The 24,412-nt window shown below is 38.2% G+C and overlaps 1 protein-coding gene across 17 annotated transcripts; it reads right to left on the bottom strand.

Annotated features, from left to right (window-relative positions):
* Nucleotides 1-65: 65 nt before the first annotated feature.
* On the bottom strand, nucleotides 66-24,412 carry LOC114309750 (protein FLX-like 3). Of its 17 annotated transcripts, none has more exons than XR_014366768.1 (9): nucleotides 24,002-24,371; nucleotides 21,593-22,118; nucleotides 21,315-21,460; nucleotides 8,009-8,068; nucleotides 5,226-5,245; nucleotides 4,939-5,138; nucleotides 3,130-3,264; nucleotides 546-939; nucleotides 66-441 (listed from the first exon to the last, which is right to left on the bottom strand). XR_014366768.1 is itself a non-coding variant. In XM_028255557.2 (6 exons), the coding sequence occupies exons 2-6, from the start codon at nucleotides 22,105-22,107 to the stop codon at nucleotides 5,055-5,057; spliced, it is 825 nt and encodes a 274-aa protein (XP_028111358.2). In that variant the 5' UTR covers nucleotides 22,108-22,118; nucleotides 24,002-24,371; the 3' UTR covers nucleotides 4,778-5,054. The 17 variants fall into 17 exon arrangements, 4 of the variants coding, with proteins under 4 accessions (XP_028111359.2, XP_082781527.1, XP_028111358.2 ...); XR_014366770.1 differs by having other exon boundaries at nucleotides 235-421; nucleotides 4,952-5,138; XR_014366766.1 differs by having other exon boundaries at nucleotides 66-939.

Below are 24,412 nucleotides of genomic sequence, written 5' to 3'. Positions count from 1 at the left end.
TAATCAGCAAAGAAATGTTCTTCATGACCTTATTTCCCAATTGAAGTGAAGAGAAGGGGAAGGTATAAAGTGTACAACTTAGCTTAATTGATTCCCATATTCTAGTGTAAACAAGAACAAATTCTTTGCCATGGAAAAAGAAAATTATCAAACACTGCTGAAACTGACAGTCTTCCATCCATCAAACAGTTCATTTTAAAAAGCGAAAGGAAAAGAATGAAGAGCTATAAGATAGAATGCAACAACATATTCCTTCATGGTGCATACATGAGCAAGAAAGCACGTATGCCCGCAATATCCAATCCAGCTGATCAGCAGCGGCAAGCATTATTGAGAAAATAGTATGGAAATCTCCTCATCTAATCAGTCCGCAGTAGAGGGTTCAAAGTAATATCAATGGACAGAAAAATGTCTCTTGGCACTATAAACATGTTTTAGATTCTGAAATTAAGAATGAATAAAAGTGATATAAAAAACAAAAAGGTTTTTTCCCCCTAAGTGGAATAGAGGAAGAGAGAGAAGGGAAAACCATTAGAAATATATACCTTTTAGTTATGCAGAGGGCTGTGAAATGGTTGTCAGAGGAGATGCAAAATGTACATCGATAACCTAAACTGAGCATCTTCCATATGAGACCTTTTGAGCTATGAAAATGAATAGTTGTCGGGGCAAGTTTTCAGCTTGCCTCTCCAACAGCCTAAATAATCTCTTCAATGGCTATTTTGACCAATATAAATTCCACTTGCTCTAATTCTTGCAAAATCTCAAGCCAATGGAAACCCTCCCATGACAACCACCGGTTTAATTCAATCCACCCAGTGGTTTCACGAATCTTACCTTGTTCAATTCTTGATTGAAGGGATAGTGGCTAAACCCCTATTCACCTTTCATGAATCTCAACTCATCAATCCCTTGAGACAGCAGATACCAGCTTTCGACCTGCAAAATATCGAAAAAAAAGTTCAGAGAAATGATTCACAAGAAATTATCACTCTTCTGAAATAAATAAACTAAAAATTATGGCAAACATGGGAAAAAAAAAAAGAATATTGAGAATTTCATACAGTTACTCAAGCGGTTATAGAGAAAATAAAAGCAAGCACAATGCATCTGACTCAGTGGAACTACATGCCTCTGCTGCCTCTTCCATTTCCAATATCACATTAACTGAACCTCAATAAAAGAAAGGGTTTACATCAATTAACCATGTTAGCAGACCAGACTGACATCTTCAGTACTGCATGTTCTGTTAAAAGAAGCCACTGAGAACTCTTTACCATTTCAGCATTCCAGGGCACTCATTCAAACAAAACTCTATAATCTGTATCTCCTTCACTCATAACTTTCACTCTTTGACTTTCCAGAAAATTTCAAGAAAGTTTGACGTTCATTAGGCATCTTGGCAAGACTACGATAATACAAATGGTAAATGGGAGAAAATGATCTGTTGCAGCCTAGAGCTTTAATTCCTTCACATTTTTCTCCCCATATAACTCCATAGTGAATGATATAGAACTAATTGTACCTCGATATACCAATAAAACAGTGTAACCAATCAACATGTAGAACCTTAATATGATGGGGCAAAAGCAAGCAACCTTAATCCGGAGCCACTAAGTTCTAATCAAAAGATGAGAACTCCAAGTCTCCAACCTTCAAACTGACTTTAAACATATCGGCCATAGCAAAGCGAATAAGCCAACTAGAAGTTCAAATTTGGGTTCCACCTGTCAATCTACTCAGGTGTGTGAGGCAGGCATCTTATGAAATAAGTATTTTCTCTTGTCCAAGTAACTTATTTAATGTAAAAGATGTAACATATAAAGATTAAGGAAATTGATCTCATTTAACCATTTCATTCAAGGCTAACAATTATATTCATGTTGCAACCAAAACAAACTTCATCCATTTTCCCAAAACTAGAGTTTCCCCATACTCCACTGAAACAATAAGAACCATTATTAACTTCTGTGATACCTAACAACTGTGATATACATGCCCCCACCAGTGTTACTGTACATGGTTTCTGATATCCCACAGCATGGTTGTCTCTATACAAAAATCGCTCCAAATATAACAAATAGTAAAAGATGGTGAAAAATTAGATGAGGCATCTAAAGTACACAAGTCCTACATCAATAGCCACATCAACAGGTTTTTACGAACACTATTATTCCCTTCCAATTTTTCTCTCATTAAACACACCTTACTCAGCAAAAATCACACGTATCTCTGATTATCTAAACATCCAAAAGTTACACGACTCGGATACAACATTCTAAAGGACTGCACTATCCTCCATTACAGGGCCTATCTTTATCAGCTCTATTATGAAACTAACTACTGTATGAACTCTCACTAAAGAAATAAGGTTATAAGAATTTGTCAAAAAAAGAAAGAAAAAAAATAAATAGAAAGGAAGAAAGAAACCCCCATAAACCAGCTTAGAGTGGGTAAATGTAATTGTTGATGATACTAAGTCATCAAAACAATTTGATTATTGAGGGTACAGAGTGAGAACATATCAGTACAAAGTCTAAATTGAAAAAACAAACATTAAAATCTACAAATTTGTAGCAATCCTCAGATATGAAGCACGGACACCTCTCCACGGGTCATGCACCAATGTTCGACATGTGTCAGATACAGACATGTGTCAGACATGCTGGAGGGAGTTGGACACGTTGGGAACACTTGGGACATGCTGAGGACACAGGAAACACAAGAATAGCATACCCAAGATTGATGAATTTGATGAGATTAAATATTTAAATAAAATAAATATATAATATTACAAAATATGACATATAATGAATATATAAAACCATATGTTTCGCATGTGACCCCGGCGTGTCATATCCTGCATTTTTTGAAAATTTGCATGTCCGTGTCATGTCATGTGTCCGCGTCCATGTCCGTTCTTCTTAAATTCTCAAGTAAATGGAGAGAGACAGAGAGAGAGAGAGGAATTTTAACATTGAATAAATGACTGCTAGTTTTTATCAATACTTGAATGAAGTCCTAGAATAAACCAAATTCTATAAATTTTCAACTACAAATTCTACTTTAAAACACACAGATGACATTCAGGACCAATTAAATCCACAGAACAGACACTGGAGTACTTACCTATGAAGTTTTCGTCACATGGCACGTGCACCATCCTTTCATCAGATATTCCAGGCTCATTTTAACGCATAAAGGAGCAAACTTTCTACCCTGAGGGTGTCCAGAATATCTCGAACATTGAAAGATATTGCAGAACTACACATAAGATGAACAATTAAAAAGACTACACTGAAACAAGAGATGCAGGGATACTGCATAACCAGAGTCTGAACAGTGCAGTTTGGTCAGATATGACAAGGTGAACTCTTCAAGTTTTGGGGATGCCATTATTTGATCTCTGTACATATTAATTATTGTATGAAAGCTCATCCAGGGGCTGTCCCAGAAATGGGTTGCACGCTACATGCGTATATTGCTAATGTGTGGCTCCAACCAATTCCACAAATGAAGAAAAAGAGCAAGCTTATCGGTCAAGCTTCTGACAAATTAAACAATATATCATACATCCCAAAGGTCCACTCATGCAATACACTAGCTATTTCAAGGATTCCAATAACTAATTCAAATGGTGTACTTAACTAAATTGACTTCTATTGGTCTTACTACTACACAAAAGGAGTCTCCTATCTCATCCAAACTTCTACACATTTTTTACACTTCCAAAGTTGGCAACAACAGCACCATTCACTCTTCAAGTGCCACCTCAAAGCAACAGGAAGTATGCTAGTTGATAATGAGATATTCTACATGCATTAATGCAACTCCATTGTTCTAATGTACAAAAAGTGCTCACTGTACTACTTTCAAAATCAATTAGAATCAGGTGTAGTCTCCTAACTTAAGATGCCGCTACTGTACCGCTGATCCAACAGAAACCATGTAGAAAACTATTGCAGACATCCTGTCATGGAAATTTCAAACAACTATAGAAGCCTGACACTTGAAAACTCCACTAGACAGCTTTTGACTTGTCAAGACTGCAGTTGATTATGCTAAGGAGACCAATTTTATCAACGTACTAGGACAAAGGTCTCATTCTCAAATGTCTACTGTTCCTGTCTTTATGATAAGACTGCATGGTGTCTATACCTCCTAGACCACATGTTTCCACTACACATAATGATATTAAGTTGAATACTTAAAAATGTCAACACTTCGAGAGGAAGAAATATTTCAAGACATCTGATCCTAAAGGTAAAAAGGTTTCTCCCATCCGTATTCAAGAATTAACATCAATGGCCTTCTCACATGTACCCTATTGTTTTCTCATAATTTCAAATCAGAAGGCAAAACCCTAAAAATTTGAAAAGTGCTCACTCATAGAACTGAATTTCCATATCAACTAATCACAGCACACCTCATACACTAGCATACGGGTTAGCATAGCACACAACAAACCATAATTTTCACCATTGCAACATTTTCTATAACAAGATGCATCAATAGCAGCAGTACAAACTTCACTGTCGAAGAACACTGTTTCCAAACAATCCAATACCATTCAGAGATACTCTCAGCATCCATAGAACTTGGTCAAGGAGAAGATAAATCACAACGGTGGTTAGAGGAGGATTCCTAGAAAGCACAACTAATTAAGATAAAGAAACAGGGTATTTGCTTTAGCTTCTTGAAAAAGGTTGTAAATATATCAAGCAAATATATCCAAAACAATTTTAGTCTGAAAACAAAAAGGAAAAGCCAAATCATATGATCCACAAAGGAAGGATGCATAAAGCTGGATTTTAAACTCCTAATATGTTATAATATCAGGCAATGAACCGGCAGCTCAATTAGTCAAAATAAAGTAACCTTAAATCCCCTATAAATTGCTTATCATAACCAACAATGTTCAGATAGAAAACTACTGACTTGATATACGCACACAATATAAGAAGTAAACACTTCTAGCCCATTTATATACTGGATAGCAGACTACTACAAGGTGCTCTTGTTTTGCAATGCAAGCTCAAAACGATCCAGCTCTCTCAGCGCCGAGTCATCCAAGGTTTCTCAAGTCCTCCCCATGATGCAGAACCCGGACCATACAAAGGACCCTTGTCAGCAGCACCCTGAGAAACAATATGGCACATATTAGTCCAACAGACTAAAACTGCACTGATACAAAAACTCATGTTATCAAGATTGTGCGTCTGTACCAGATGAACCCCATATCCATTGTTAAAACCTATCACCTACTTCACCCACTTAAACCTACTCCACTAAACCTAACCCACTACACCACTACCACCTCACCTACTCCACTAAACCTAACCCACTACACCACTACCACCTCCACTTCACCTACTCCTTACCTACTACACACTCACCCTCTTCTATATATAGGAATCATGAATCATTGTAATATATAGAACATTATATCAATCAATAATACAATTCTCTATTTCTCTTTATACATTAAATTTTCTACATGGTATCAGAGCAAGGTTAAGCACTTAGTATTTTTCGCTTCACCGGCGGGCGGCAACCTCGCCTTGGCCGCCCGCCGGACCTCAACCTAATCTGCTAGAATTTTCTACACATACCTTGAAATTTCTTCGAGTCCACCACCACTGCCTCTCCTCTCACTGTTGTCCTCCCATACACCACCGTCTCGATTGTCTTCATCTACAATGTTGCAGTGAAGGATCTCAAGCGTGGTTTTGTTGCATCCAACTCAAAGGATGATCCAGCCAAGGAAGCTGCAAATTTCACCTCCCAGGTTATTATTATGAATCACCCGGGTCAGATTGGTAATGGGTATGCTCCAGTTCTTGACTGCCACACCTCCCACATTGCTGTCAAGTTTGCTGAGATTGATCGTCGATCTGGCAAGGAGATTGAGAAGGAGCCCAAGTTCTTCCGTGAACATGCTCTCCTTCCTTTTACTCTTGGAGTGAGGCAGATGATTTGCTGCTGTAACAAGATGGATGCTACCACTCCTAAGTACTCAAAAGCAAGGTATGATGAAATTGTGCAGGAAGTCTCTTCCTATCTGAAGAAGGTTGGTTACAACCCTGACAAAATTCCTTTTGTCCCCATCTCTGGTTTTGAGGGTGACAACATGATTGAGAGGTCCACCAACCTCGATATGATTACACAGCCCAAGAGGCCATCAGACAAGCCTCCTCTTCTCCACATTCTTGATAACACCAACAGCAACAGTTTGACGCATTTATTAGAGAAAAGGTCCAAAGGCAGCTCCTGTCAAAGCTGATGCTCAGCAGGCTGTACCACCTATTGAAGTGCCAGCACTATCCTTGCACATGGGGGGCACCCACTCATTTCTTTATTGTTTTCTTTTACTCACCCATGTGACCCACGATGCAACCTATACTTTTTCTTTTCTTTACACTCTTGTTCCCCACTTTCTTTATTATATATATATATATATATATATATATCTCTTTTTATTATATTATATTAAAAAAAAAAAAAAAAATCTTCATCTCTCCTCCGTTTGATTTCCAACTCCATTATTTTTATTTTTATTTATTTTCTCCAAACCACTTTCCTTATTTTCTCCATCTTTCATTTTTTGATTTCAAATATATTTTTATTATTTTTTCTTTATTTTTCTTTCACATTCTTTTTAATCTTTTTCCAATTCCCTTCATACCATATAGCTTTGCACACCAAATCATATTTTATTCATCTCAGGGATCAACCCCGATCACAAAAAAAAAAAAAAAACCAACAAACAAACAAACCACCACAACACACCCGCACCCACAGTGGGATTTTTCTTCTCTACTCTGCTGCAGGTCTCTTCTTCTTGCTTTTCTCTTGGGTGTCCCTTACCGGCGCTGCCTCCATACTACCCACTCCACCGAGCACGTTCACTCCCCCCTGCTCCTCCACTACAGCATATGGTGGACCTCCAAATCGGAACATCACGGTAGCCTTCCGCTTCAGCTCCTTGTTTTCCGCCTTCAGCACACTTATCTCTGCTCGCGCATCCTTATACATGCGCTGGAGCAGAGCCAATTGGCCGTTTAAATGCTGCACCTCATTTGTCCTACTCTGCAGCCGGTGCGACAAGTTTGTGACTGCCGTCATCGTCTCCACACAGGACTTCAAAGTATACTGATTGGCTTCAATGTCAGTTTGCACTGCCATTTTTTGCTCCACAGACCGCATAGGAAAGTTCAACGGAGCAAACCCTGGGGCGCTTGGTTGAGGTTCACTGGCCCCCGCACCAGTTATCTCTCTTGTTGACTCGTTAAGGTCTGGAAAGAGAGTGAGCAGACAACGGGAAGACGAGGCCATGTTATGGGTTGCTGAGTGTTTCAGAGAAAGGTTGGTTACAGAATGGCAACAGAGTGTTCCAGAATCTCTTTCTCAGAAATGGAAGAGTTTTTTCAAAGGATTTTCGGCGGTTTCAGACTGGTTTGCACAGCCTCCGCCTCAACCTTGGTTAAATAGCCGAGGCCGACACGCCACTCTGTCGCTCACGTGCCTCGCCGCGTCTCCAGCTCACCTTTTGATGGCTCGACGCTTTCTGTCGGGCACGCCTTTTGATGAAGAGGGCGCGCCTTTTGAGGGCTCACTATATATATCCATATATATATATATTTGGGCAGCCTATATACACCATCATACAGTGTATTTTTTAGGGGTCCGACACGACTCTGTAAACTGTCCAAGTTGGCTAGTTCCTATCCCCCTTGAGTTTGCGGGGGGCTGTTAAAACCTATCACCTACTTCACCCACTTAAACCTACTCCACTAAACCTAACCCACTACACCACTACCACCTCACCTACTCCACTAAACCTAACCCACTACACCACTACCACCTCCACTTCACCTACTCCTTACCTACTACACACTCACCCTCTTCTATATATAGGAATCATGAATCATTGTAATATATAGAACATTATATCAATCAATAATACAATTCTCTATTTCTCTTTATACATTAAATTTTCTACATCCATCTCCATAAGGTGCTGGAAAACCTCCCTCAGGGCTGCTGAATTTCATCCCATAGGGCCCACCTTTAGCAACCAGCATGAAAATAACAGTTAGAAGGCACTAGAATAGCCACCAAAGTTTTTAAAGGCACATGCGTAACGTAAGACATTGTTTTACCCCTCATGAGGCGAGGTGTAAAGCTTAAGGCGTCAAGACTTAAGCATTTCATATTTCAAATTTTTATATTTAGTAAGTAATTTAAATATTTTAAAATAATAAATAAATACATCAAAATTCAAGATAAAGGTGTAAATACTTTTCTTCACTGCAGAGAAGTAAGCTTTGCTTTATTGAAAGTGAAATTGGTATTTTTAGCTATAGTGATTGAGCTTCTCACTGAGCATTGACCTTTTCTTTCTTTTTTTCTTGATTGGTCATTTACTTAATTTTTCCTTGTAAAATATAGTTGCAAAATGAGTTCTTTTTTTATTTTTTACTTTTTTATGTTTAAACCATCTACTAGACTAAGTTTAACAAAAGCCTAAGGTAAACTCTTCACATGCTTATGCATAAAAGGCATACAAGATGCACCTAAGGCACATGTATCAAGACTCTGTGCACAAGTCTTTGGGGAGTAAAGTCTAAAAATCAAAGCCTTGAGGCGTTTTGCCTTAGCCTGGCCTTAAGGCGAGCATCAATGCAAGAATCAGTAAAGCCTTTTAAACTTTGGTAACCACAGAAAGAAATAAAACAGACAAGCTATTCCAGTTGTGCTGCATTGCATGATAGCTATAGAGTTGAATTTGAAATAGAGACGAGTAAAAAAATTGCCAGCATTTGGTTGCAAAGGACAGAATGATATAGGAAAAAAGAAAGAAGCGCTGGAATACAAAAAAGCACTCCAGTATCAGACTAGTGTACAAACCATACTTCGCTTTTTATACTCTGTTTCTCAGCAAAAATAAAATAAAATAAAATAAAAATAGAGATAATGGATTTGGCAAAAGCAGCACAAGTCCTTTGGGTGGGGATTCACCATGGATTGTATGAAGTCTCATAATTGCTTAATTCATTTGATGGATTGATTTGTCTGCCTTCGGACCATAGTTTTTAACTTGGATTGGATGGAAATTATATCTCACTTTGGATTGACTACTAACTGTTTTAGATCTAGACAATTGTATCGTGATTAAATTGACTTCCAAGTGTTTGGGAGATTGACTAGTATATCTATAAATAGTGAATCAACCAAATAGTTATTTTTCTATTGGTATCAAAGTAGGTTGCTCAAACTTCATTTTCAAAAGCTCTACAAGCGAGATTCATTGCTATGTATACAACTATAGAAAGGAGTTCAAAATGAAACCACCCTCCTTGATGGATCCAATTTTTTTTTTTAAAAAAAAAGCAATTGATGAACAAATTGCTTTCTGTTATGTTGTGAATGGTTGGAAGCAACCAACAGCCACCAAGCATGGCATGAGTGTGCCTAAACCCATTGAGCAACAAGACAACTCCAACATATTGTATGCCTACTTTTATGGCAGATATTGGTGTGCAGACTCCCTCCTATATTTTTCGAGAAAAAGGACTACTATATGACCTATTCAAAGCCGCCACTAGTATGCGAATGATGAATAATTATTCTCGTATCGGAGGAATAGTTGTTGATCTACCTCCCGGTTGGATAGATAAATGTTTAGATTTTTGAAATTATTTTTTAAGAGAAGTTGAATATCAAAAAACTATTAAACAGAATCTTTTTTTAGGACGAGTTGAGGGAATCTGCATTATTGGTGGAGAGGAAGCAATAAATTGGGGTTTATAGTCTATCAATGCTAATCTTTTGTTGTGCCACACCCAAAGAAATTGTCGTATTTGTATTGCAAAAGAGGCATGGCATCTCTTGCAAGTCACTTGTGAAAGAACCTTTTAAGCATTCAAAACTTCAAAGACTCGCTACAAAATTTGAAAGCTTGAGACTAGAAGAGAATGAGTCATTTGATGAATTTTATGCCAAATTGAGTAACATTGTAAATTCTAGTTTCAAACTTGGAAAGAATATTCTGGAGTCCAAAGTCGTGAAAAAACAATTTAGGTCATTTTTGAAAAGGTTTACTGCTATTAAAGAAGTACAAGACATAGATAAACTTTGTGTGGAACAATAGCTTGGTAACATACAAACCTACAGGCTGATTTGTGTCAACCTAAAAAATCAAATAGTGTTGCTTTCAATAGCTTTCATGTTGATCAAATGAGTCCGATGATGACATTGGCTTTGATTCCGAGATGATGGTACAAGAAGCCTAGTTTCAAGAAATCAAATCAAAAGAACAAAGACAATGAAAAACTCAAAATTGGTTCTAAGGCCTAGAAGAAAAATGGAAAGGTATAAAGGATAAATTGCTTTGAATGTCAAAGTTATGGTTACATTGATCAAGAGTGTCCTAATCCTAACAAGAAAAATAAGAAAGACAAAGTCTATATTGTCACTCGCGATGATGAGATAGTAATGATGAGGAAGACACAAATGAGAACAATGATAGTAATTTTGTTGCTTTCTCGACCTCCACTTTCTAGCGAAAAAGGAGTTAAAGCCGATAATGTGAGTGTTCAATGAAGTTCAACCACAATGATTGAGCCATATCATGAAAGTGAAGAAAGTGAAAAGGATGAGTCAGACTACAAATGTGATGAAAGTGTTGAGGATGAGACTTTACAACAAGCCTATGACAAGGTCCGTGGAAAGAGCTATAAATTAACCAAACAAAATGTGAAACTTACCACCAAACTTATGATGTGTGACAAGGAGAGAGTACAACTGAAGCAAGAGCCTTCGAAAGCTTAAGCTAGTGTGAGTCAATTAAAAAATCTTATGGTCACCATGTCTAAAAAAATCGTTGTGCGTCAAAAGGAGAAGATGAACTTGTAACTGCTTGTTAATTAAGAGCACCAAAATAAATAGTGTTCACTTGAAAAACAATTGCATGAAGAAAGATCTTAAGTCTAAGGTTGGTAAGTTGGACCATAGTTTAAATTGTGCTAATAGTACTCTCAAGACAATAAATACAAGTTGCAGGGCTTTGGATGAGATGTTAAGTGCTCAACAGCCTCTTGGGATAGAACCGAACTTGGGTATGACTTTCAAGCATCTACTTCAAAAATCCAAAGGAAGGACTATTTATCAAATTGAAGGAAATGTCCCCGCTGCTCCAAAGGCTAATGATGCAAGCACATCTACCAAGAAGAGCAACACCACACTAATTGAGGTAAAAGCTTTGAAGTTTACTCCTACTTGTCATCATTGTGGGGTTAAAGAACACATAAGATCGCATTGTTTCAAGTAAATTTGTAATTATGTTAATGGTCAAAACCAATCTAGAAAATTTAGGAAGCAAAATGAATCAAAGAAAGTTTCCAATAAAGGGAAAGGGAACCAACGTGCTAAGATAATACCCAAAATCAAGAAAAGTCAAAAAAGGTCAAAACTAGAGTGGCTTGGATAAAAAAGTCAGACTTGGTGTTAGTTGGACATCACCCCATTACTCTTGATTACATTGAGACCAAACATCACAAAGCGAACTTGTTCACAAAACTCTAAGATGCCCTTAGGTTTGAGTACCTCAAGAAATCGAGTAAGGGTTTCTTGTTGAGTGATTCGGGTCAAATTATTCCTTGTCGGATATATTTTTATTTGTTTTGGTTTGTTTTACTTGGTTCTGTTTTGGTTCATATATCTTTTTTAAAAAATTCCAAAAAAAATGTATATGATATTGTAGGGTTAACATTTCTTGAAGATCATGTAGTTATTCATGTGATGAAGAAAATGTCACTTGAGATTTCGTATGCATAGACTGTGATTCATGAAATTCACAAATTTCATCCTTGTGTTATTTTCGCATACACTTCAACTTGTTAATGGAAAATTCTTCTGTGCATGTGATCAAACAATTCTATGGACCTTTCTCAATGTTTCTTGTTTTGTCAGATTTTAGATTGACCATTGTGCATAGTATGTCAATGTTGATTTTAATGCTCTACACCACCCCCACCTATTGTACTTTCATTGCTTCTCCCTCCATAGTGACATCATCCATGGTTTGAGGAAAGGACTACCAATGAGTACGAGTGAAAGCTTCTATTTGATATGTTCTCATTAGATATCTTAATAAATTATTGGACACGACTACCATACTTAATAGTGTGAAAGCCACCTACGAAAGAACAACACAAGAAACCTGAAAGAAAAATTTGTGGGGTTGTATTGAAGGGGAGCATCTGCCATTTTATCAACAAATATACATAAGGGATCTAACCTTTTTAACTTCTCGTATGAGATGACTTGACACTATTGAATGTGGTTCAGCAATGATTTTAGTATCTTAGTGAAATTCAGGAGCCACACATATAACACTGATGAAATCCATGAGATTCATAAACTTGTGTCATAGTATCTAGGATTTTACTCTAGATTATGTTCATTTAGTCTTCAAGTAAATGTGTTCTTTGAATTCGTATGCATCTCTACATGATTTGATAGAAATTGCTCACTTGCTTTATATACTTTATGTATTAAAGTTGTTTTTCCTTATTTTTTTGCCTAGAAGTTGTTGCAGTAGTGATTGTTCAGTTTCAACCTTAAGGGTTGCAAGGTTGTCTTGACCGCTCAAGTGATCATAGAGCAATTATCAAGGGGTGTGTGCAAGGTCTGTTAGCATTATATCTTTATTATTATCTTTTATTAATTGTCATTAGCTGTCATTAGCTGTAGGTTTTCTTATTTTGCCCAAAGGCTTCTAATGTAAGTTTCTGTTTATTAATATAAAAGGGGGCAATTACCTAATCACATCCTATGTTTTGATTTCTTCTAAACAAACTTGGAATCAGAGCCATAAGGCTTCTATCTCATCTCCTACTCTCACCCTACAGCCACCCGACACCTACCCAGACCCAGCCGAGCCTACCATAACCTTTTTCGGAACCCTCCCTAGCCTCTCTACGGCTAGCGACAGTCACCCATCATCAGCAACATCAGCTGGAGGCCACCCAGCGACAACAGTAACACCACTCTTGGTTTTGGCACTCCCTGATGCCTCTTGTGGGTGATAGAGATTAGAGGCGATCGGTTGTTGATCTCTGGAAAGATGGTAGGCACTTCAATGACTTAAGATCATCGGAAGTGGAGGAGTAGAAGACCAAGGCAAGCTTAGAGAGGGAAGAGGTGGCAGTGAGAGACCTTGAACACTTAATGTATGTTATGTGATTCTTGTTGCTCTTGCTGTGTGTTTTTGGCTGCACTTATGATGTCGTTATATAGACTCCAGGAGTATTGGAACCCAAGCAACCTCCAGACAGGTGGCAAGTTCTCTTCAACTCGACAGGAGGGTGATATCAGCCCTACTAGCTGTGTCCTATGATTCAGGTCCTCGAGGAGGTTGCATCATAGGAACTGCAGGGGTAGGTGCGATATCTTGAGAGGCGTGTCATATGTGCATCAGATGTAAGTGTAAGGTCAACGCCTCTTTCTCTAAGCCACGTCAAAGGGGGAGCTATCACTGCAGTGAGATAGCTACACAACCTTGACGATCCCGAGGTCTTATCCTCCAATCCACAATCCTCCAATGATCCCAAGCGGGAGTGCCTAGGTCCTACTCCCGACCTAGGCAGCCAAGAGGGTGAATGTATGGGTGAGCCAAGGGCTCACCTCAGTAGCTAAGTAAACATAGGTGAGCCAAGAGTCTGGTTATGTTGCCATGGAGTTGGATAAGTGGGTAGAGAATACATTTCTTGAGTTATGAAGGACCATGAAGAGCTCTAAGTGAGCCAGCTCCATGTGCCCTTTTTTCATTCTTAGTGATGTGCATGCCCCCGCTTAGGCTAGGCATACAATCTCGACTCATCGTGGTGCCTCAGGAGTCTGCCACGTGAATGCGTAACGGTGATGACATACTCATCATGGTGCCTCAGGGGTCTGCCACGTGGATGTGTAGTGGTGCTGACGTGACGCCCGTTGGGCTCGCTACGTGCCAAGTATAGTATAGATGCCCACACCTCTCTAGGTGTCACATATCACCCAAATCTCTCTGCCCTATTTCGCTGCTTACAGGAGATCACCCAACCTCGTCCGATCTTCCTCCCGTCATCATCTTAGGCCGATAACTACACTCGGTCAGACATATGACCTGATTGAACCACCTACAATTCAGTTTCTTCTCTTGCGGCAAGTTTTTCTCTTCTCTAAGATTAGTTCGGCCCCTGTTTTGATTGAAGCTTCTTATTCTCTATTGTTCATTTATTTTTTGGGTCAATATATGGCCCTATTACTCAGCTTTTACTGATTGTCCTGCTCCCTTAATGGTCCGTGGTTGATATTGCTTGTGCCTTGATTCCAGTTGATTTCATTCCCTATTCCAGTAGTTGTGATTAGTGCAGGTTATTGTTTGGATACTAGAATATAAAAAATGGCGGACATTACAAGTAAATCCCGAAAAGGGAATTTCTCACCAGACATTTGAGTTGTGCTGCTCCTGCTCCATTGAGCTTCAGTACAAGGGAAGATGACTGTCCTTCAGTACTTCACTTTGCCCAACTGATTTTGTGAGTTATCACAAATTTATTCAACAGGAACGGGTCTTTAAATTTCTGGATGGTCTCAATTTGGAGTTTAATCCAATTCAGAGTCGTGCTCTTAGCATGGATGTTCTACCTTCCCTTCAGGACGCATTTGCTTGCGTGCAGAATGAGGAAAGTTGTTGTTCTGCCATGCTCTCACCTACCTCCACAGAGCGTTTTAATTTCTGCTCCTATGAGAGATGGGGATCGTCTGTCCCACAGTACACACAATCCTTCTAAGAAGGATAATTTGTTCTGTGATTACTGTCACCGGTCGAGACACACTCATGAGACATGTTGGAAACTTCATGGTGCTCCATCTGGTGGCCATGGTGACTGCTCTGGTAATTGAGGTGACCGATCAAAACAACCTAGAGGACGTGGTTTTAACCCACGTGCCCATCATACTAGTGTAGTTGATACACGACTCCGCTCCAGTTGTTCAGCCTAGTGGTGATGTATCTGGTATGTTCTCTTCGAGTTTGAGGATGCTCTGGGTCAGTTGCTAGACCGCCATTCTTCCACCACTCCTAAAGGCATCCTCTAATGAAATTAGAGAGAGAGAGAGAGAGAGAGAGAATGAAAAAGATATTATATGATAAAACTGAATCCATCATATCTTCTTTACAAGTCATTGTATATATACATGTTGAAATGAATCTCTAACAAACTAATATCTGTAACTAACTAACTATGTATAACCAACTGAGTTTGTTACAAGTACATTTAATTGCATACAACCATTCCACGGTACACCCTCAGCTATGATGCTAGCCTTACAACTGATCACTCTTGCAACTTTAGCTTTGGTGGACTTGGTGAACTGTGCCTGTGTGGTCTTTGCAGCCTTGACTGCAACTGTGGCTGCAGGTGCTCTGTTCTCACTCTCTTGATTTGTATTGGTTGAAGTATTGTAGGCTGCAGCTATAGCATTAGATGCTATTGATCCATTACACTTATCAGCCCCCCTCAAGCTGAAAGGTGGGAGACCAAGTAAAAGCTTGGATTGCAAAAAGAGAAATCGAGAAATAGGTAAGGCTTTAGTAAAAATATCAGCCACCTGATCAAAAGAGGCAACATGTCTAATAAGCAATTGTTTGGCAGAAACCTTCACTCCAACAAAATGATAATCGATCTCAATATGTTTTGTTCTAGCACGAAAAACAGGGTTAGATGCTAGAGATAGAGCAGTCAGGTTATCACACCAAAGAACTGGGACAGAGGATGAAGTGACATGCAGATCATGAAAGCAACCTCAGCACTGGCTTGAGCCATGGACCTATATTCTGCCTCAGTGGAGGACCTAGCAACAGTAGGTTGCTTTTTGGCTGTCCAAGAAATCAAATTTGAGGCCAGAAAATAACAAAACCAGAAGTAGACCTTCTATCACAACGGCTATCAGCCCAGTCTGCATCTGAAAAAACATGAAGATCAAAGGCACTTGGAGAAAAAGACCGACCACGATGCATAGTACCCTTGACAAATCTCAGAATGTGTTTGACCATAACAAAATTAGCCTGTGTTGGATGCTGCATATGTTGGCATGCCTGATTAACTGCAAAGGCCAAGTCTGGCCTAGTGATGGTCAAGTATTGAAGACCTCCAGCAAGACTTTGATAAAGAGCTGGATTAGAAAATGCTTCAGAAGAAGAGGAAGAAAGTTTGACAGACAAAGAGAGGAAGCTGGTTTACAATCAGTCATGCCAGCTTTGTGAAGAGAGAGGAAGCATACCCAGAAAATAAGAAAGGGCACCCAGTTCTTTGAGAGAGAACACAGAATGCATTTGAGAGACTAAATGATGAATATGAGAAGAAGAGTTACCAGTGACAAGAATATCATCAACGTAGACTAAAAGATAGGTGAGAGAAGCAGTAGCCTCAACAAAAAGAGAATTATCACAATGACTTTTGACAAAGCCAAGACTGAGCAAGAAGTCCGAAAAAAGTGGAGAACAAAGCTCTTGGAGCTTGTTTGAGGCCATATAGAACTTTATGTAATTTGCAGACATGAGTAGGAAATTGAGAGCTGTCAAAACTAGGAGGTTGAGCCATGTAGACATCCTCCTCCAGTTTGCCATGTAAAAATGCATTAGAAACATCCAACTGTTTAATGGGCCAAATATAATGAAGAGCAATACACAGAAATACCCTTCTAGTTGGCTTCTTTGCCACTGGACTGAAGGTGTCTAGAAAATCCACACCTGCTTCTTGAAGATAGCCTTTAGCTACAAGCCTAGATTTGTACCTTGCAATAGAACCATCTGAATTCTTTTCGATCCTAAAAACCCACTTGCATCAGACAACATTTTGGTGAGTAGGAGGAGGAACAAGAGACCAGGTGTGTTGACATTGAAGAACCTGATATTCCTCAAGCATAGATTTGTACCAATGAGAACTCTGAAGAGCATCTTTATGGGACTTAGGCTCAGAAGTAAGTAGAGAAGCAGAAAGACACATAGTAAAGAGTTGAGCAGCTTTGGGATGAGTAATCATAGAATGAGAGTTACGAGGAGGAGGAAGAATAGGAATAGAAAGTTTGATAGCTGGTGGAGAAAAAGAAACTGGAGAAGAAATGAAACCAGGACTAGGAATAGTAGAAGCAGAATTAGAAGTAGAACTAGAAGTCGAATGAGAATAAGAATAAGGATAAGAATTGATTGGACAAGTAGAAGGAAGATCAGGAGTAGGCTAAGCAATAGGACTAGAAGTAGTAGGATTGCCCCAAAAGAAAGACAGAATAGCAGGTTTAGCAGGGAGAAGAGGAGGCAAAGCAGTGCTAGAGCTAGCAAATAGAAAAGAGAACTCATCAAAAACAACATGCCTTGAAATGTAAATAGTGCCAGTACAAAGATTCAAACATAGCCTTTATAACTAGGATGATAACCAATGAACACACATTCTTGAGATCTAGGTTGAAGCTTGTGAAAGGTGTAGTGTCAAAGCCAGGGATAGCATTTGCAACCAAACACTTTAAGGAATGCATAATCAGGAGCAGTGTGAAATAAGGTCTCAAAAGGACTGATATGACCTAATTTAGGACTAGGCATTCTGTTAATCAAGTATGTTGCAATAGCAAGAGCTCCAAACCAGAATTTCAGAGGCATAGAGGACTTAGTAATAAGTGTAATGGATAAATAGCATCTAATGGTACAGCTGCAGCCTACAATACTTCAATCAATACAAATCAAAGAGCACCTGCAGCTGCAGTCCAGGCTGCAAAGACAACACAGGCACAGTCCACCAAAGCCAACGCAGCAAGAGTGATCAGTTGTAAGGCTAGCATCAAAGCTGAGGGTATACCACAAGATTGTGGAATGGTTGTATGCAATTAAATGTACTTGTAACAAACTCAGTTGGTTATACATAGTTAGTTAGTTACAGATATTAGTTTGTTAGAGATTCATTTCAACATGTATATATACAATGACCTGTAAAGAAGATATGATGGATTCAATTTTATCAAATAATATCTTTTTCATTCCCTCTCTCTAATTTCATCATGGTATCAGAGCGGTTAAGCTCAGATGAGCATCTATGGTGATCCAAGACTAAGGCCTCGTTTGAGAACTCTTCCATTTAGCCAAAAAGCCAAAAAGTTACTAAAAAAGCCAAAAAGCCAACAACCCATACCAAAAAGTCAAAGATTCTCTATTCTCTCTACTTTTTGCACGTCTTTTCGTAAAAAGCCAAAAAGTGATCCCAAATATTTTTTTAGCTCATATTTTAGACAAATAACCAAAAAGTTACTAGGCCTCGTTTGGGAACAGACTAATTTAGTAACTTTTTGGCTATTTGGCTAAAAAGGTAGGTAAAAAAAACTTGTATGTTTGGGATGACTTTTTGGCTAATTACGAAAAGATGTGCAAAAAGTAGAGAGAAAAGAGAATCTTTGACTTTTTTGTATGGGTTGTTGGCTTTTTGGCTAATTTAGTAACGTTTTGGCTAATTGGCTAAAATAGCCTCTTGCCAAACGAGGCCTAAATTAGCCTGTTCCCAAACGAGGCCTAAAGATCTGCAATGGCAGCACAATCTGAGAAATCTTTGCCGCCTTCTAATGTGTTGTTAGTCTCTAATCTCAGTTCTCTGATTACAGTGAAGCTTGAAACTTCAAATTACTCAATCTGGAGGAGTCAGATCCAAAATTTCTTTGAAGCTACTGACTGAGCTTTTTGGTTTCCTTGATGGTTCAGCACCTTGTCCACCGTCGACAATTCTTGATAAAAACAATCAAATCTATTTCCAATCCTGACTTTCTGAAATGGAAATTGATTAATTCATGTATTCTTAGTTGCATTATTGCAACTCTTACACCTTCAATCCTTTTGTGAAATCTGGCGAACAACTTGTGGATATTCTTACCAAGGAAGTTGGAAATAAACCATTTCATGATGCTCTTAGCAAGCAAGAATGAGAGATATTCTTGTACCAGCTGGAGGGAAAGTGTTAGCATTATATATTAATTATTATCTTTTATTAATTGTCATTAGCAATAGGTTTCCTTATTTTTCCTAAAGACTTGTAATGTAAGTTTATGGTTATTAATACAAAAGGGCGTGTTAACCAAATCACATCCTAAGTTTTGATTTCTTCTAAGCAAACAAGGTCTTAGTTTTTGTATTTGTTTGATGTACAAATCCTACATGCTTTGTTAGCATTATATATTTATCATTATCTTTTATTAATTGTCATTAGCTATAGGTTTCCTTATTTTGCCTAAAGACTTCTAATGTAAGTTTCTGGTTAATAATATAAAAGGGGGTCTTAACCTAATCACATCCTAAGTTTTGATTTCTTCTAAACAAAAAAGGTCTCTCTCTCTCTCGCGAGAAAGGAAAGAAATGATTATGGTTTCTCATCTCTTATTTGGATGAACAATTAATATAAAAGGATATATCTGTCTTTTTATTTTATTTGCTTTGTATTTAGAGAGATAATTTAGGTATTATAAATTTTTTGTAAAGAGTAAATTTTTGTTTTTCAACAAATCTCACCACTTTTGGTGAGAAACAAAACAGAAGTTTATAATCTCTTTTTGACCATTTCTTTTCATTTCTCACATTTTTAATCATCCAAACAAGTTATGAAAATCTTAGGTAATGTTTGGTAAAGTTTTCTAAATATGATTTGAGAATAGAAGTTGTATTTTGAGTTTGTGAGTTTTGGAATTATGATTTGAGTGTGGAAAATTTGTTTGTTGAATGAGTTTTAAAAAGAGTTTTGAATTGAGTGGGGAATTTTTGATGTGACATATGATATTTGATACAAAAACTTACAACTCATAACCAAACACACAGCTCAAAATTTTATTCAAAACTCATAAAAAAAATTTAAAAATTCAGAAAATATTTTTTATTGAATATATAAAAATTAACATGTGTCAATTGCAAAAAAAAAAAAAAAAATTAATTTACTGTTCCGGTCAACCGGCTGGACAACCGGTGGGATGTCCGGTGGGACAACCAGTGGGCCCAAATTTTCTTGCCTTAGGCAGAGTTTTCAAAATTGAATGTGGAATTAACTTTTGAAAACCGTAAACAAACGTCAAATGCAAATTAAGGGGTAGAAATATATTTAGAAAATACAACCAAACCCAACCTTATTCTCACCATTTCTTTTCTTTTCTCACCAAACCACTAAATCCAAACAAACTATAAGGCTGGTCAAGGTGGGGCTACCCTAAGGAGGCAAACCGAACAACATTGGCGATCCCTTAACTCTATCCTCCAAGCCACATATCCCAACATTGGCGTCCCCTACTTCCAGCCTAGCTGGTTGTCATCAAGATACTCTTCCTAGAACTATAAGTGTGTAGGAGATTAGGATGTTGCCCAGTTGTGTCATCTAAGTGAAGCAAGGAGACCAAGCAAGCATAATGGACAGGGGCTGCTCAGCTGAGGAACAAGCCCACAATTCTGGAGAAGTTAGAACATGCTCGGTCAAGCTGCCCAACTAGATTGAGGGGGACATCAAGCATGTCAACCAAGAGGGAGAGACAGTGTGCTCAAGCAGAGCATCCTCAACCAAGTCAATGGGTGCTACAAGCCATTCAATGGATATCTTGTCTCTTTAATCCCAAAGTTAGGGCATTGTGTACACTAGCCCACGCTAAGGCGGTTCAACCCCAGAGGGGGAAAATGAAAGTGCCTCATTAGTGTACATGTCATCTCATGAGGGTGACATGTGGCACCATTTTCATGTGAGATGTCAATGTGAAGGCACCATGGCAATGCCACATAATGTACTTACAAGTTACAACAATATTTAAACAAGCCCAAAAAACAATAAAATAAATAAGGTTTAGCGCCTAAGATAGCCTATATGGAAAATATGATCATAGGTAGATAAGAAGCTGCAAGAAAGACTTTGTATAGTCAACCCCAAACAACTTGGATTACAATTCAATAATTTCAATTGATGGTTTATGATAAACTTGCTGCAGGAAAAGAAAACGTGGAAGGGATGGAGAAATTGTTTACAACCGTGCCATCATTTGTGATCAAATGGATCAAGAATGGCCCATCAATGTGAAGTTATAAATTGACATGACGTATAAACCATGCTTCATAAGACTTTTAAGAATGAAACAATCAGATACTGCTACATTATGGTCAAAATCAAACACAATCAAAGGTTAAATTGTCACAAACAGGTAAAGAAAGCGGGAGGGAAAAAACGAAAAACAAAAAACAAAAAAAAGTAAAGAAAGGCATAAAATACCAGAAACCCATGGTCTGCCATCAGTATTTGCAAGTTCTGCACGTAGCTTTTCAACTTCACGTGCCATGGAAACCAAGTTCTTCTCCATCGCTTGTCTCTGTTCCATCAGCTCAATATTTGCCTTCTTTTCATAATCAATAGCATTTCTACAAGGCATTTTTTTTTGTGTTAGGGACTTACAGAACTGATCCTCTATTACTACAACAGCGGTGGTTGAAGCTAAAAACCAGGCAGTATATATGGGCTTTATACAGAATAGATTAATCAAAAGCACAAACCTAGCACGCATAAGCTCCTGGTGCAGTCCGTCAATGTCAGCCCTCAAAAGTGGAATCTGCAGATTATCAGCTTTCAATTTTGCAAGGTCTTGTGTGAGGTTCTGAACTTGCCCCGCCAGATCCTGCCTAATAGTATTCAGCTTTTGAACTTCAGCACGAAGCTGTACTGCCTCATTTTTCAAAGGTTCAGTAGCACGAAGATCAGCTTCCAGCTTCAACCCTCTCTCAATTAGCTCCCTTGAATGCATTTCTTGTTCTCCACGGATATCAGCTATGGCAAGATTCATGTGATGAAGTTCCTCCTTAGCAGCACCAAGCTCGCGCTGCAGAGCCATCCGATCTTCAACCAGCCTCCGATTTTCACCCAAAAGCCTCCGAATTTCAACATGTTGCATCTGAAGCTCATCCTCCAACATGGCAGGATGAGGCATAGGACCCCGAAAAAGAGGTCCTTCTAGGGGATACCCACGCCGACTGTCAAATGCATCACTAGGAATGCGATTTCTCCCCGCCATTGTAAGCTACCCTGACAAGAGAAACAGGAGGTGAAACAATAAAACTATGATACAACATGGCTATTAACTTCTCCTAACAAATTAGAATCAAAGTCATCACCAAAAAGTACTATGAAATGCCATCTAACATCTTCCGAAGACTATCTACAACTGAACATCAATGATTATGAATTGCTGCATTTTTATGCATTCAAAATCTCTTTAAAGGTCCAGATTTATTTATATAAAAAAAATAATAATAAAAACAGTATCCATAAAAATCAGCATCATTAAATAGGGGTGCAACTCGGGCGGGCTCAACCCGAGCAACCCGAGCCCAGCCCGAGTTTTTTTAGGGCTTGGGCAACTATATCTTGTAATCTGGACGGGCTTGGGCAGATTTTTGATGCCCGAATTGCAATTCGGGCCGGGCTTGGGCAGAACCAATGGCCAACCCGAGCAACCCGAACCCGAATTCAATTTAATATATTATATAAATTATATAATATATAATATATATATAATTTAATAAATTATGTAATATATATAAATTAAGTAAAAGAGTTAGTCTTAATTTTTATTTTTATTTTTTTTTTTGGTTAGTCTTCTATTAAGTAAAAGAGTTAGTCTTAATTTTTATTTTTTTATTTTTTTTGGTTAGTTTTCTACCATTAGATTAGCATCTTTTATGTCTACCCTTAGATCTACCTACAGGTTTCTGAACTCGGGCAATTCGGGCAACCCGAGTTCAAAATACAAAGCTTGGGCCGGGCTTGGGCAACAATGTTCGGGTTCATGGTCGGGCTTGGGCGGGCTTGGGCAGTGCCAAATACAATTCGGGTCGGGCTTGGGCAGACCCCCAACCCGACCGAACCCGCCCGAGTTGCACCCCTATCATTAAATCAAGAGAACAAGCTACACCATCAACTACAATAATGGTTACCAATTTTAACCCAACTGTAACATTGCATGTGTAGAAAAACCAAATAAAATACTCCATATAAAGGGATGGTGAAAGAGATATTAAAAACATACTCAAATTTTCCATGCCAATTATACAGAATTGAAATATATGACAACAAGCTAATACATAATCAAAAACAAGTAAGTACTTAGTAGTATTTGATTAGAAAATTCATAGTTTTAGACATTTGTGTTGTGTTTGGTTGGGGGATTTGGAGAGAGATTTGGAAAGGGAATAGGAAAAGGTGTGTAAAATTTAATTATATTTTATTCACATTCCACGTACGTTTTCCATTTTTCTTTTCAAATCCCTCCTCAAATCCCAAGCATTGGTAAAACACAAATTACAACTTTTATGCTGTATTTGGTTGGGGGATTTGGGGAGGGATTTGGAAAGAAAAATGAAAAAAGTAAATGAAATGTGAATAAATCATGCCTATATTTCACATAATTTCACACACCTATTCCCTTTCATTTTCCAAATCCCTCCACAAATCTCTCCACAAATCTCCCAACCAAACACAACATTAGTATTTGTTTTTCATTGCATATGCAAATCTATACTCTTGATGTCTAATAGTGTTGTGCTTCTTCTTCTACAAATTTTCCTATCCTAAAATAAAAAATTTATGCAAAAGTTTGAACAAGATTTGAACCTTGCTTTCATTAAGAACACTCTTATATATTATGATATTAATTTTTTTATTATTTATTTTTATATTATGTATGCCACTAGTACACATATACATATCCAAAGAACAAATTGTATCTGGGGGAAATGAGGAGTAACACAGTGAACATGAGATCGAAAACTTTGTTCCGCTTTTATAAGCCTCGTGGATTTTCTGGGAAACCAAACGGTGTTAAGGTGTTCAGAAAGAGCAAACCCATGAGTTGTAAAACAGAAACCCTAAATTTCAAAGATAGAAATATGACAAGTCTAAACTCTGACCTTTTTTAAGGAAATTCAGATCCAAGACTCTGATCTGTTTTTCTTTCTTCGATTGGGATGTTCAGAATGGAAAGCCTGCCAGGGTTTTTCTCTGTGGAGACGCAGGCGAGTGGTCTTTGGAGAAGAAAGACGATGAGATCATATCATACGGCAAACGTGTACGACGCCGTTTCATCCAGTACCCAGTCTCCTATTCGGAATAGGACGGCCCAATCTGGAGCCTCGTGCCTCACCTGTTGTTAAGAAGTAGAGTAGGATTGGATTTCATCAACTATTTTATGGAAGAGTTCTTTTTGTTTGATTGATGGGTGATTACGGATTGGGTGAGATTGGCTGACATCTCATTTATTATCTGTCTAAAATTCAGTAGGTTGAAAAAAATCAACTTACATCTGTTATTGTTATCGATTT

This window comes from Camellia sinensis, chromosome 4 (assembly GCF_055761805.1).
Source record: "Camellia sinensis isolate YWXY chromosome 4, ASM5576180v1, whole genome shotgun sequence".
NCBI lineage: Eukaryota > Viridiplantae > Streptophyta > Magnoliopsida > Ericales > Theaceae > Camellia > Camellia sinensis.
This window is presented reverse-complemented; position numbering and strand designations above follow the sequence as displayed.

Bases quoted from the DNA above. Each gene is read 5' to 3' on its own strand.
- LOC114309750 (XM_028255557.2), bottom strand. From the start codon at position 22,107: ATGGCGGGGAGAAATCGCATTCCTAGTGATGCATTTGACAGTCGGCGT. The intron at 21,461-21,592 runs GTTTGTGCTTTT...AATGCCTTGTAG, and splicing joins CAGGAGCTTATGCGTGCTAG to AAATGCTATTGATTATGAAA. The intron at 8,069-21,314 runs GTATTTTATGCC...TGGTTGCTAAAG, and splicing joins TGGCAGACCATGGGTTTCTG to GTGGGCCCTATGGGATGAAA.